Consider the following 15,901-nt stretch of genomic DNA (forward strand, 5'->3'; position numbering starts at 1 on the left):
ATGTGTCGTCATTACGTGTTCTGTTGTTAATCCGAAATATCCCACCCGGTTATCTTGTTACAAGTTTCATCATTAAAACCATGAAATACATGATGCAGGGTCCTGCTAAAAATTCATTGTTTGCTTTCTTATTGTACATCTCCCGAAACCTAAACTCTTCCATCTTCTAATGACAGTGATTTCAGACACATGAATACTGATATACTCATTAAAGCCATGGGGAGCTGCTGATAATATTGTCAAACAATGCAATAAACAAGGTATTAGAGCATGTTGTCATCCATTCAAATGGATAGTTTTGCTCTTCCACCTTTTTTCTCATGTTTTATAGATCCTCTGTTCTGAAACCTTTTCAGACATTTCAGAATTATATAACCTGATTGTTTCTGGCTAAATGAATATCTTATGACCATTTTTCAAATCTTTACAAGTTTGGAATTTCTATCTACAAGCAATATGTTCGCAGTTAGTTGAAAATCATCTTAATCCAAGCAGTAACTTTTTTGAAATACATTTCGTTAAACAATGTCAACCTTTCTTGCACAGTTGGCTTCTCACTTTTAGACTGGTACATATAGTATCTTGATCTGAGAATTATGAATAACATTAGAATAAAAAGCATTAGTACAATATGTCCATTTAATAACATCAGAATAATATGCTAAAAACATTAGTACTAGATGTCCATTTAATAACATCAGAATAATATGCTAAAAACATTAGTACAATATGTCCATTTAATAACATCAGAATAATATGCTAAAAACATTAGTATTAGATGTCCATTTAATAACATCAGAATAATATGCTAAAAACATTAGTATTAGATGTCCATTTAATAACATCAGAATAATATGCTAAAAATATTAGTACAGTATGTCCATTTAATAACATCAGAATAATATGCTAAAAACATTAGTACTAGATGTCCATTTAATAACATCAGAATAATATGCTAAAAATATTAGTACAGTATGTCCATTTAATAACATCAGAATAATATGCTAAAAACATTAGTACTAGATGTCCATTTAATAACATCAGAATAATATGCTAAAAACATTAGTGCAAGATGTACATTTAATAACATCAGAATAATATGCTAAAAACATTAGTATTAGATGTCCATTTAATAACATCAGAATAATATGCTAAAAACATTAGTACAAGATGTCCATTTATCACAGAGATTGTATTCGTCAAATGACTCCTGTCTTGAGGCTGAATCAAGGTGACCCCAGTCTCTCAAAACATCTCCAAATTTGAGGGTCTTTAATATTTTTTTAGTTCTCTGATGATGGTAAAAACAGTTTATTCACAGAAGGTTCAGCAGGCACCTGAGGGATCAGTTGAAATGTAATTTATTATCACAATGTGCTACAATGGGATTAAGTTCTAAGATCTTAGTTTGCCCTCTCCCTACATTGCCCAACTGCTCCTGTGGCCTAGTGGTTAGAGCCTCCACCTTGGATGGAGGTCATGGGTTCGATCCCTGGCTGAGTCATACCAAAGACTTATAAAAAATGGTAGTAACAACTGCCTCACTTTGCGTTCAGCATTGAGAGATTAGTGTTAGGACTGGTCAGCCTGGAGTCAGGATAATGTAACTGGGTGGGACATCATGCTACATGTCTGCGGCATGATGCCCCAGTGCTAGACATCATTATCAACTGCCACACTGCAGGCGTCATAGTGATATGACTAAAAAATTGTTAAAGTTACATGAAAAATCCAAATCACACACACACACACTTCATTTGCCATCTCCCTACATTATGCAAAAAGTTCAACATTGCAAATCTGTATCAAAAACTAATATTGAGAGAAAAAGAGAGAATGACAACAATCAAGATTTATTTAACTGAATTCCTCTGGTATGTATCATTTATATATATGAATAAATGTCAAGTTTTCATTTGCATTTCCCTTTCCCCAAAACAATAAATCTAATCTTTATGGCACTAATCATCAATATTTTTCTCATTAAATTGTTGCTGACTATATTTTTGGGATAGAACATGGAGAAATGTTACCACAGAAACAAAAAGGGGTGTCAACTAGTTGAACACAATAAAAAATAAGCATTTAATGTGCTTACATTATGTCACCATATAGTATGAGTAATGTCTAACACAGGATGACTATATAGTATAAGTAATGTCTAACACAGGATGACTATATAGTATGAGTAATGTCTAACACAGGATGACTATATAGTATGAGTAATGTCTAACACAGGATGACTATATTGTATGAGTAATGTCTAACACAGGATGACTGTATAGTATGAGTAATGTCTAACACAGGATGACTATATTGTATGAGTAATGTCTAACACAGGATGACTATATTGTATGAGTAATGTCTAACACAGGATGACTATATAGTATGAGTAATGTCTAACAGGATGACTAAAACTAGACATTTTACCGGATTAGATATTTGGACATAAACACTTTTTGAAGCACTGTAACTCATGCTACATTGTATGGTTTGTTAATATTGTTGCACAGAACCACTGTTGGAAGCATACAAGATGATCTAATAGAATCTAGCCTGAAACTGACTATATTATTGGAATGGCTAAAGTTATCATTTGTTTGTTTGGGCAAAGGGGGAGTAATTCAATAGCATATCCTGGAGTTGGTCTTCTTTTACCATTTTACTTTTGTAGAGCGTTAATGTTTGATTCTTTTATATAAATTGCTGCTATTCTCACCCAGTTTCAAAATAAATAGATTGATTACTTGTGTATTTTTTAAGTCTGTTCACTTATTCTTACTACTGCTAATGGTAGTTTTTCATGTTATTTTTCTGAATCTATAAAGGGACATTCATTCTAGAGAATACAGGCACATTCCGAAATGGATAGAAGTAGCATACAGTTTAAATAAAATTTACCTGTTGCCAGGTTTATGATTAAAATACAGTAATAAAATCTTGAATTTTCTTTCAACAAATATCACATATTTATGAGGAAATTTCAAGGATTTCATCAAATTTGAGGAATTTCTCAAGTGTATTTTTTTTAAGAATCAAAGGTTTCTGTCTGTTTGATTTGAGATAAAAGTGTTTTTTTAAAATCCTTTCCACTATTCCTACACCAGCCAAAAATTCTGATATTGTCTGAAGTATCGTAAAGAAGATAATACAACATCTCTTAGATTAGTAGAAGTGGGACCTGATTTAAGTTATCTATTCTATAGTCACAGGTTTTACAATATGTTTATCATTTATTCTGTATTAAATGACACCCTACTTCATATAAAACTCAGTGTGTTTAACTGGTTAATTTCCTCCAATTTCAGACTGAAGATGCCATTCTTCTGCAGAATTGGTCTCATGATTTGTTTCTTGTGGTGCAGCCATTTTGGTTTGTAATGATAGTGACAATCTACTACTCTAAACAAAGTTAACAAAGAGTGAACTTATTATTATTTCATTGTATGAATGTTAGATTTGAAAGCCTGGAAAAACTCTTTTTAGACCTCTTCAAATTAATAAGAGATTTCTATAATTGAATTAGAGAGGTCTCTAATTAATTGAAAGATGTCTATAATTTATTTATGGACTTGTTGCACTACTGGCAAATTAGAGAGGTCTCTAATTCTATTAGAGAGTTCTCCAGTTGAATTAGAGAGCTCTCTTGTTCATTCGTAGAGGTCTTCAGTTGAATTAGAGAGGTCTACAATTCTATTATAGATGTCAAATAATTATTAGTTGAAGTCTCTAATTGAATTAGAGCAGTCCATAAATGATTATAGAGCTCTCTAATTAAATTGTAGAGGTCTCTAATTGAATAAGAGACCTCTCTAAATAAATAAGGATGTCTTTACTGAATTGAATCTATGTAAAAACAGCTTCCTATACATCACTGCCTTCAGCAACCCCAGTCAGCAGACATTTCTGATGGAGCTTCCAGCTGATTATTGTCAGTTATCCCCTGTTAGGTCTCACTGGACAGTTTATCTGGTGAATTTTCATCCAACAATGACCTATTGCAGAAAAATGGGAATAATTTTACACTGAAGATACAAATAAAAACAAACTAATTATTTTTGTAGAAAGCATACATGTGAGATTTTGACTGCAGCAATCAGGTTAATTCTTTATACAACTAGTGGCTTTTATACTGAACCATCACTGCCACCAACCCCTCTTTTTTACATTCAATTTTGACAGCCAAGAGCCATTTTGAATATTTTCCTGTGACAAGGCAGATAAAAGAATCAGTATGTGCCTTATGCATAAATAAAGTTCACTAGTACTATAACAAATTAGCATACTTTTCATCACCCCTCAACCATCTAGATTTTTAGATATTTACCTCTGTAGCAGACATACATAAATACATGTGCCAAGTCGGCTGTTCATTTTGTACAACCCAAAGTTACACATTTGATCTCCATTGCTAGTCTTACTGTGACAGGCAGTCACCAAACAAGCCAACCCATTTTCAAGCCTAACTCAAAGTAAATCTAAACCACATTACAGATTTAGCTTCTGTGTGAATTTATAAATGCTAGGCTTATGATAATTAGGTTCATGCCTTCTACCTTAAAAGTTAGGGAGGTGTCAATATACGAAACTGTCCAGTGAGACCTTAGGGCTGTCCTGTCTGGTTCACTGCCTGATTCAGATTGCAGCCGGTGGAGAAGGGGGGCCTGGACTAAGTGGACTGCTTGACTGGGATTTCTGACTAGTTTCCACAGATTGAATTTCTGCTGAACCACTAACTTCTATATCTTAATTCTCAATGGGGGAACGATTTATTTGATTTTCAGTTCACTGAAAATGTATATCATCACTTGATGATGTGGAAGATTGGTTTGGGGTGCTACAGGCCTCAGATTGGTTTGGGGTACTACAGGTCTGAGATTGGTTTGGGGTACTACAGGTCTGAGATTGGTTTGGGGTACTACATGTTTGAGATTGGTTCGGGGTACTACAGATCTCAGATTGGTTTGGGGTACTACAGGTTTGAGATTGGTTTGGGGTACTAAGGTCTCAGATTGGTTTGGGGTGCTACAGTCTCAGGTTGGTTTGGGGTACTACAGGTCTCAGACTGGTTTGGGGTGCTACAGGTCTCAGATTATTTTGGGGTACTACAGGTCTCAAATTGGTTTGGGGTGCTACAGGTCTTAGGTTGGTCTGGGGTACTACAGGTCTCAGATTGTTTTGGGGTGCTACAGGTCTCAGGTTGGTCTGGGGTACTACAGGTCTCAAATTAGTTTGAGGTGCTACAGGTCTCAGGTTGGTCTGGGGTACTACAGGTCTCAGATTGGTTTGGGGTACTACAGGTCTCAGATTGGTTTGGGGTGCTACACAAATACACTTTGATTGCTCTCATGGCTACTGTCAATGGTTTTGAAATAAATTTATTGAGTAATGAGCTGAAATTCAGAGTTTGATGTCAGGGTAATCTCCACTGGGGTCGAACTCCTTTTGTCTCCTTTCAGTGTAATAAATTGGTTGCTATTAATACTAGATGTGCATGCAAACTTAGAATGCATGAAAAATTGAAATCAGTAGAAATGGTGTGAGTGAAATAACCTGGGAAGACATGCAGATTTGATCCGTAGCTACTTGTGACTATACTAAGATTGAGTCACAGATAGAAAAAAGCTTTTGTTACTTAAATTTTACTGTTAATTATTAGTTAAATCCTGTGTATTTACCCTAGTTTTTTTCATCCATTTCCAGACTGGTTCACAATTTCTTTTCATATGATCAGTATCATTAGGTATGTAACCAACTGAAATCATGGCAGCAGTTTTTTGACAAATATAACCTCATGATTGTGCCAGGATTTACATTGGTGAGGAAAAAATTAAATCATATTGGTATGTGTGTTTTGCTCTGGTACTGTGTATTGTTGTGGGGATAAATTTTAATGGTTATTGCTTTTTAACATAACCTACATTCATGGATCGCTATACAAGGTCTGTTGTAAGCGCTCAAAGTTCATAGTTATTTCTTTTTAAATTTACCCTTGTAGCAACCGAGAAATCATGTAACATGTGAAACATAGTAAGTATATTGTAGCTTTGTATTTTATAGGGGTGATGACACTGACATTGCAAAGTAATGACACCATTCCAGAGAGAGGGGAAGGTCTCCAGTTGTCCTGTTTGATATCAGAGGAATTCATGAATGATACGATCCAGTGGGTAAGCCCCCAAAATGTCCGATTATCTACGTGTCATGCCATTTATAAGCAATGTACTGGCAACAGTAGCAGCTACAGCTTCACAACGGACAACAAGGGTGCATATGCTTATATAAGCAGTTTGAGCAGACTGCAGGACAGTGGAACATGGAAATGTGTATACAGAAGCTCAACAGCTAATACAGAGATAACAGTTTACAGTAAGTAAAGTATTAGTAACTGTTTCTTTTATACCAGTGTATTACCATGTGAGTAAAGTACAATACTGAAATAAATAAAATCATGACCTTTTTGTCTTATTGCCTTATTTGTCCACAGCTAATTCCAAAGTTGCATATTAGTCAAAATCTTCATGATTGGTAAGAACGATTAGCAAACATATTAGGTGCATGCATGAAAAGTAGTTTGTCAAACCTGTCTTAATAGATAGTCAAGCCTGTCTTAATAGATAGTCAAGCCTGTCTTAATAGATAGTCAAACCTGTCTTAATAGATAGTGAAGCCTGTCTTAATAGAGCCAAACCTGTCTTAATAATCAAGCCTGTCTTAATAGATAGTCAAGCATGTCTTAATAGATAGACAAGCCTGTCTTAATAGACAGTCAAACCTGCCTTAATAGATAGTGAAGCCTGTCTTAATAGAGTCAAACCTGTCTTAATAATCAAGCCTGTCTTAATAGAATGACAAGCCTGTCTTAATAGATAGTCAAACCTGCCTTAATAGATAGTCAAACCTGTCTTAATAGATAGTCAAGCATGTCTTAATAGATAAAGAAGCCTGTCTTAATAGATAGTCAAACCTACCTTAATAGATAGTCAAGCCTGTCTTGATAGATAGTCAAGCCTGTCTTGATAGATAGCCAGGCATGTCTTAATAGATAGCCAGGCATGTCTTAATAGATAGTCAAGCATGTCTTAATAGATAAAGAAGCCTGTCTTAATAGATAGTCAAACCTACCTTAATAGACAGTCAAGCCTGTCTTGATAGATAGTCAAGCATGTCTTGATAGATAGCCAGGCATGTCTTAATAGATAGCCAAGCGTGTCTTAATAGATAGTCAATCCTGAAGCATGTCTTAATAGATAGTCAAACCTGTCTTAATAGATAGCCAAGCATGTCTTAATAGATAGTCAGACCTGTCTTAATAGATAGTCAAACCTGTCTTAATAGATAGTCAAGCCCGTTTTAAACATTTTACTGTGTATTATTTTGGAATGTTGAACGGCCTTATAATTTGAGTGTACTTATTGTACAATAATAATTTTCTTTATAATCGGTAATTTGTTGAAAAGAATGAATGGGTATTTTATAGGCTAAGTTATTTCTACACTACTCAAAACCAGAAGTCTATTCAAATTTGTATATTCTGTGAATACCTACATACAAATGCTATGTACATTAATCTCTCATTTTAAAAACAGAACTTTTATATCCTAAACAATATTTAATTCTAAATATAATGGCACATAGCACCCTAGTGGTTACTGTAGTGTTTGGAAAACCTTCTCCAACATATTTATAAAAAACATACATAAATTTGGCTTTTCTCTGTGGGCTATTTATTTGAACAAAGAGAAATTGGCCTTGTTTGAATTGATATCAGTCTTACTATACCCTTTATTCTAGTCTTATAATAACCTGTGGTGATCCTAAGATCTGTCCTGGAGTGATCCCATTATAATCTCTACTTTCAAGACGGACTGGGGGGCCCCAAGTGGCCGAATGGTCTAAAGCGCTCTCCGTTACGGATTACTGCCATTTCACTTCTGTCTGCTTGGGTTCGAGTCTCAGATTCGGCCAATGTGGGTATGTGAGAAAGCCTGCCAGTAGCTTCTCATGGGTTGGTGGTTCTTTCCAGGGGCTTCCCCGGGTTCTTCCTCCACCATTAATACTGGCCGCCATGTATAGCCTATTGTGTGCTGAAAAATGGCGTTAAACCCTACAACAGCAACAGCATCAAGATCGACTGCTTCCAGAAGCTGCCTACGGTGGGTGGATCCTGTTTGCTATACCCATTTTCGTAATATTCTTCTGACTGCTAATAATCCCAAATTCTGACACTGGAGTGACTCAGCATAATCCCTGCTCTACATCTGGGTTGATTGCAGCAGTCTGCACTGGGGTGATACCAGCATAATCCCTACTAAAGATCTGGGCTGATCCCATAGGTCTGCACTTGGGTGATCCAAGCATAATCCCTACTTATGATCTGGGTTGATCCCAAGGGTTTGTACTGGGGTGACCCTAGCATAATCCCTACTCTACTTGTAGATCTGGGTTGATCCGTGATCATGAAGTATTTGAAAACCAAGGTGAAATTAAGGCATGCTATGGTTACTAAATAACTACATAAAAGAGTATCCCAATGGGGTAGAACAGAGGCTTGCTATTGGAGAGTGAGTAGCCCCAATGACAGATAAGCAGATGAACAGAGAACTTTGTATTATTGTGCATATTGTTTGTATATTTTATTTATATTGTGTGCTTCATCTTTGCCAATGATTGAGAAAGGTGTTCTTTGTGGACCTGGATTTTGTCATGTTTTTAAATTATAAATAATTTGTTTACTGTTATTTGAGTTCAAGGTCTAGCCTAATTTATAAATTTGGAATATTCTGGAAGAGAACTTTTACCTATTTCCTGGACATTTTATTGTGTTTTATTTTATGCATATCTGTATTGTGTGTTTAACTTTTGTCTGTGATTGTAGATTGTAAAGGTCATTTGTAAATGACATATTAAATTGCTAACTTGTGTCCATTATTTTAGGTGTTCTCTAAGATAATGTTGTAAACACGTTTACATGGCCTTTTGACCTTAGAAGGCTCTAGAAGGCTACCTGCTTTTTGTATTGATGGTATGTTATAAATAATGTTGTTTACTGATGTTTGAGTTCAAGGTCTAGCCTGAGAATGTTTAAGAAGAGGACGTGTTTACAGATTTGATGGGAAGTTGACATGCATCCTGGACATGTTATTCTGTTATAAGTTTTTATATAACTTTGAAGTAAACAAAATTATTTCATGCTTATTATTAGGACAAGTTGCTTGATGTAGCTAAACATTATGATCTTTCGGATGTGAAAGCATCTTTTACAAACAAGAGATAAAGAATGTTTGGCTCAGTATTTGGTGGGAAATGAAATGTTGGGTGATAGAGCATTGGGTTGGATTAGTAAATCCGTCTCCGGTATTTATAGGAATCAAAGGAATTACAGTTAAAGAACCAGATGAAATTAGAGTTAACAAAGATTTAGCTTCAGAAAGAAATGATGGAAATGCAAATTCAGAATGAGGATTTGAGATGCAAATGCAAAGAGAGTGAGTGAGAGAGAGAAGAGAGACAAATACAATACAGAGTGAAAAAGAAAAGAGAAATACAAAGGCAGAGAGATAAAGAAGAGAGAGAAATACAAATGCAAAGATAGAGAAGAGAATGATCTGATTATTCAGTTCTTTACTTCCTACCTTATATACACATTCTAGAATCTATATGTTGCAATATACACCATGTGACAGATCTTAATACTTAACCTAATATTTCAAAATATCTATTCATGTGACCAAATCCATACGATGGAAATTCACTTAATTCTTGTAAGATACCACCTCACCAACCTGTCCAGTGGGAGAAAGTCCAAAACTTTTCAACTTATGTACAGATAATTCTGTTATTAATAACTATCAAGGCATATGTAAGCATCTATTTATAGATTCTATTGCCATTTTACATTCTTTACAATCTTAAAATAGACCCTTTGCACGTACACCAATCCTGCTGTAGATAATCACTAGAATTTACAGTTATAAATAAAAATTACAAAATTAGATAAAATTATAAACCAGGAATTACATAAACCACTCATATATATATATATACATTTAAAGACTATCTTGATAGAGATAGTCTAGCGATCTCATTTAATCAATTTAGTTGTAACTTTGGTGTAACCAATCATCGGAAATCAGAAATATTAAACAATCTGGGTCAGAAACTTTCATACTTTCTGGCATGCATTGAAAAACAGGTTAAGTTGTAAGATTCATCACCTAGTCCTAGTTGATGAAACCCTTGTACAAATCAACCTTTTGAAAACACATTTGATCCATTCATATTTTGGATGATGTAAACATTTGTAGGGGTCAAATGATTCATTCACTTTTGACATATCCACACAGACTCAGATTTCATTTGGTGCTTTTGGTTTGGGTGGAATTAGGATATTTGTTACAAAGGTCAGAATACCTGTTCATTTATGTAGACCTATAGTTGGTATTATTCTGAGTTGCAAAACTGTATACTAACTCATGATTGAGTTAGTGTGTCCTTTTATTGTGTGTGTGTGTGTGTGTGTGTGTGATTTGGATTTTTAATGTAGCTTTAACAACTTTTCAGTCATATTGCTACGATGTCTGTAGTGATGTCTAGCACTGGGACATCATACCACAGAAATGTAGCATCATGTCCCACCCAGGCACATTATCCTGACACCAGGCCGACCAGTCTTAACACTAACCGCTGGTAAGGCAGCTGTTAGTACCATTTTTATAAGTCTTTGGTATAACTTGGCCAGGGTTCAAACCCGTGACCTTCCACATCAGAGATGGACCTCTAACCACAAGGCCACCAGAGCAATCTTTTATCATGTAAATGTCATTTATTGTGTAGTTGTTCCTTTTTTTCTGTGCATCCAGTGAATTTACTCTGAATGGGAAGTTGTTTTTCCTGTCCATGGGCATATGCTTTTGTTTTTTTATTTCTTTAGGATAAGGACAAACATAATTGTCCTAAGACAATTTCTATCAGTCACATTAATTGAGCTTCCTTTGTCAACAGAAACATTTGTTATGTAACCATTAATTAGATATGTAATCAATGGAACTTTGTTACTGATTTCAAGATTATTTTTATTTGTTTTTACTGTAGTGATCATAACAACAAATACCATATATAGTGGTTGTGACTGGTTGCAAGTGATGCAAAGCGATTGTGCTCATCATTTTGTGCTGACAGCCATCTTAATGAATGTATCTTGTTTGAAAATCCTTGCAGATAAATCATTTTATCATATCTCTGCACACATCAAATAATTACAATCAAAAATTTGACAAGTTATCCATGGTCACTATATTAATTTTATTGACTAAGATACATGTATTTTCCTTTGTGTGTAGCAATCTGAATATATCAAAAAGCAAGCTGCAACACTGTCTGTTCCAAAATCAAGAGAGCTCAGTGATCCTTTTCATGAAGGATTTTCCTTCATTTATCCATAATGCACATCACTCCTTTCCAAAATGATTGACAGTCTTTTAGGTACAATATAAATAAAATTCTCATGTTTGTTGTACACTTTGATATTGATAGTGTCTTCCCTATATTTAATGTAATATATGTTCTTAATAGAAATGTTATATAATGTAATTTTGTTCCAGCTTCACCAGCAGGTGCTCATTTGGTCCAGCCCATACCACCTGATAGAGACCTTGGTGTGGAATCCCTCACTCTGACTTGTCAAGCTGACAACTGTTCTTATCCTGCTCCAACAATAGCATGGTATTATAGGGTAAGTCTTTAGAAATAAATACATTATAAAATTGTTACCTGATGAATTGTTTTGATAATTTGGCAGTCGTCTATGTTACCAGCTATTTAAATGGTTTGTCCATCAATATCTGATACAACTTTTTGGGATAAAAGTCAGATTATGTTTAAGTCCAATCATATGGCTATAAGGCTGAATGGTATTATTATGCTATGGCCTGGTGTGACTGCTCTTCATAACCATTGTCTTTCAGCTTCTACTCTTTGAAACTTCTTTGCAAAAGATAGTAAACCAGTTTAAATTAGATTTACCTTGAAGCTTTATGCCATCATCACCTTTCAAGATTTTTTATTTTTAATATAACCAAATTTGCCAAAAACTACTTTCTGTCTTCTGTCAACAATATTAATTTAATTTAATAGGAACAAGACATTACCATGTTATTAACATAGCTCATTTCCCAATGCTAATTCACAGTCCAAGGTGACAATTCCCTCCAGCAATTAGTAATTAGTAGTCTATATCATAAACAAAATAGTCCCATTCTGATACTGTGCTCACTTCCATTCATACACAGTATTGTTCTTTTCCTTGGAGTTGGTAGTAAACATATGTTTAGGTATTCAAGATTTGTCCTTATTCTATGTTTCTTTTGCCATCAATTCATTCAGTAGTATCTTTTATTGTATTGCTTTTGGGTGTTTAGTCCCATTTCCTTGCATTTGATTTAATTATTTTTTATTGCCATTTAATTAATTGATCATATCTTAAGCACATGCTAATTTAACTATGCTCCTATAAATATAAACCCTGTTGATATCAGCATAAAGGCTATTTTTATTCAAAAAATTTCCCCATGGTCCTGTGGATGACTTGTTCATTGGCTGGCAGTCTTCTTGCTTTCAGGATGCATACTTTCACATCTCAGCTTTCCTCCTTACAGGAAGTACTTCAGTTTCTGCCATCCACTTAAAGTCACTGGGAACCTCAATCCTCCAATATTCCATTGATTAGTTGATCTGTATGAGCTAGTTATAGTTCTTCAGTCTAGCTCATCTCATAGTGACCAGGCTTGGTCATATAACCAGCCTAAATAGATCTGATTACTCAATTTCAAGATTTTTCGTCCATGGGGTTAAAACAGTGTTTTTCTCATCTATTTACATTTTGTTCTGGGGATTTGTATTCCTATGCAGATTGCACTTGTTTCATCCCCAGTTTCTACTACCTTTTGACTGCTCATATTTCTCTAGGTCGGGATTTCTGGTCTGATGGACAAATTATGATCAGTTTCTGGCTGGAGTCCCCATGCATGTCCCTGAATCCCATTTCTCTCTGCTTGCAGATGCATCAGATTCCTGGTTTGGTGATCTTCTGGAAACAGAAGGACAAATCCTGAAGAATTTGTGGTCCCAGGAAGAATCTGTTTTCTATGTTAACATTTTGGAACAGAGGGCAGGACTCTTAGCCCATCATGGGTGTGTAAACAACATATAAGAAAACTTTGTGTGATGATCAGCAAGGAGGCACACATGCCCGTTCTCTTGGTTTGGAGATCTGGAACCTCCTTCCCATTCAACTTCAGTAGTGATTACATTCCTGGCAAAGAATATTTTGTTAATCAGACCTACCAGGAGGAGCAAGATAGTCCATATGGAATGACCTCAGCACCAATCCATAACAGATTCTTGTTCAGACTTTGGGGTAGAACCTTGATTAACTTCTTTTCAACAGGCTGTATAACAAGCTCCTCTTTCTTTTTTTCCCAGTCCTGGGTAATAGACACATTCAACCTGAAGTGGATCTGTTCACTTGCACCTTCCCACCTGATTCAACAGTTAGAGTTAGGTCCTCAACTGCTCAGCTCATTTTGATATCCCCGCTTTTGGCCTAAATGTTTTAGCACAGAATATTATCCAGAGAAAGGACCTTCTGTTACAGAACAGTTGCTTTCTGCTCCAAAACAGCATACAGATTCCCTACCTTCATGCTTGTTTCATTTCAGATAAACTCTTTACCAAAAGAGGTTTTCAGGCAAGATTCCTCATTGCATCTTTCAGTCTAGGAGATGACATGCATCTAGGGTATATGATACCAAATGTAGAACCTTTGGTGATTGGTGAAGTAGGAAATCCTTCACTAAGCACAGTGGAAGAATTTCTTTCTCTTTCTTTGGAGGAGAGACAATACATGGTTTCTGCTATCAAGGGCTTAGGACAGCCATGTCCAACACACTCAGATGTTCAAAAAGAATGATTTTGATGCAGACTGTTACATAGCCGACTTGATCAGGCATTTTGATCTGGAAAGACTTATGTCTTACTTGTTAGTGGCTGGATGGAAACTATAATGTATCTTGTTGTCACTAACTAAAGCTTACTTAGAGAATCATGTGGACAAGACTGTTTTCTTGCTCACCTATGTGCCCATGAGATGAAGGAGCTAGCTTTGTGCCCTATCCATGGAACCAATCTATCTGCAGTTCCATGTAAATTATAAGTTGGTTGGTCTCCTTTCCCAACCAGTCTTTTTAGGTAAAAGAACAGCTTCTGTTGGTTGCTTCAATCCAGATTGTGATTACCAGTCTTAGTAATTTCAATACTGGGGATGAACAAGATAGTCTTTTTAAGTTCAGTTAGGACCTTGATTTTTAGATTTGTAGTATCAAAAAGGAGAAGAAAGAAAAGATATCATCTTTTTCCTCCACATTGTCTAATATTTTACTTCAGCCAATTTTGCATTGGATTAGCCTAATTGTCCAGAGAGATTATCAGTCCCTTATCAATGACATTTTTGAAGATTAAAGCCTTGCTGCATCTTTCTTCTATCTTACTAATTCATCCTGGAGGATGTGAAGAAATCCACATCAACTATCTTCTCTACCTTAGTTGACTTACCAAAACCAGTATTAGTAACATAAAATGATGCCCATAAGGATATTTTTTAAGTAAGAGTTACTATTCCTTGCTTTGTCCTTGACCTGTTAGTGGCTGGACTCATCAGCCTCCCTCTGAACTATCAAATTCAGCTATGATATAGCAACAGGTTGTGTATTACTGATATTAACATGTAGCAGGGGAGGTACAACTAATAATACATGTTGTCAGATTCCCTTCTCATGTCCCACACTGATGTTCCTTACTGATTTTATGGCTCTGTCCTGAAAAATTATAAAGGCATATACACATTGGCCATGGTCATGTGTTTTATGCTGAAACTTGACAAACAATTGGTAAGTTTTGCATCATTAAAATTAGAGTACCTATTGAGAGATAAAGACTGGAATTGTTAAAGCTCATGTAAATGAACTCTTGTTTGCCTTGTTTTTGTTATGATATTATATATTTAAATGCAGCACAAGGTGCATGTGAACATAACAGTAGGACTAAAATATTACATACTGTTTTATGGCTGAAATCCACTGCTTTGAAAATTTATATATATATATATATATATATATATATATATATATATATATATATATATATATAACGAAGCCAGTTATAATGAGCCTACTAGAGACAGGAATTGTTCCACCAGTTCAGCAATCTGTGCAGTGATGCATGCAGAATTATTACTTAACAGATTGTTACTTGTTACACAATGGCTGACAAAAAGCTGTAAATTGATTACCTTGTTGTAATATGGGGAGTCCAAGGACAAAAGCAGGACATTCTGATTCTGTAAGGTGGTCCATCATGGCTTGTGAGTGTTTGATTAAAAATCAGCAAACCTTTGGCAGAGTTTAGATAAAAGGAGAGTCACATTCTCCCAATGCTAAAATACCAGCTAACAAAGATGACTACAAGTTGAATAATCCATGGAAATCAGAGTCTGGGGCAGTGCAGGTGAGTAATAAAGGTCTTGAGTCTGCACTGTGTAATATTTAAAAAGTGGATTTTAAGATGTTGTATGGGGGAAGAAATAATATAACCAAACATGCAGACACCATCACATAGGGAAAATCATGACCTGGAAACAATAGTTAGCCAGTTAAGTTTGAAACTTAATAATCACAGTGAATCTCATCGTAGGACATCTTGCAGCAAATATGTCTAGGAAACTAAAAATCTTTGTGCATTTTGTAAAAAGAATTCTTTAAAGTGTACTATGAGATTGCAGTTGTCCTATTTCATCTAGTTGTCAATTATCCGACTCATTAATTATCATTGTAACATTACCATCAGA

General features: G+C 35.2%; 1 protein-coding gene across 3 annotated transcripts in view; it reads left to right on the top strand.

Moving 5' to 3' along the window:
• Positions 1 to 15,901, top strand: part of LOC149773293 (nephrin-like) — a 98,323-nt gene that overhangs the window by 11,438 nt on the left and 70,984 nt on the right. Inside the window, exons 2-4 of one of the 3 annotated variants that reach the window (XM_089946505.1) lie at positions 3,309 to 3,373; positions 6,061 to 6,369; positions 11,604 to 11,734. In XM_089946505.1, the coding sequence (XP_089802631.1) occupies positions 3,316 to 3,373; positions 6,061 to 6,369; positions 11,604 to 11,734 (498 nt within the window). In that variant the 5' untranslated portion in view covers positions 3,309 to 3,315. Of the gene's footprint in view, positions 1 to 3,308; positions 3,374 to 6,060; positions 6,370 to 11,603; positions 11,735 to 15,349; positions 15,562 to 15,901 lie in introns of those variants that run through there. The other 2 variants (XM_089946506.1, XM_089946507.1) reach the window with 2 other exon arrangements.

This window comes from Sinohyriopsis cumingii, unplaced genomic scaffold (assembly GCF_028554795.1).
Source record: "Sinohyriopsis cumingii isolate HCF-2022 unplaced genomic scaffold, ASM2855479v2 utg000695l, whole genome shotgun sequence".
Taxonomy (NCBI): Eukaryota; Metazoa; Mollusca; class Bivalvia; order Unionida; family Unionidae; genus Sinohyriopsis; species Sinohyriopsis cumingii.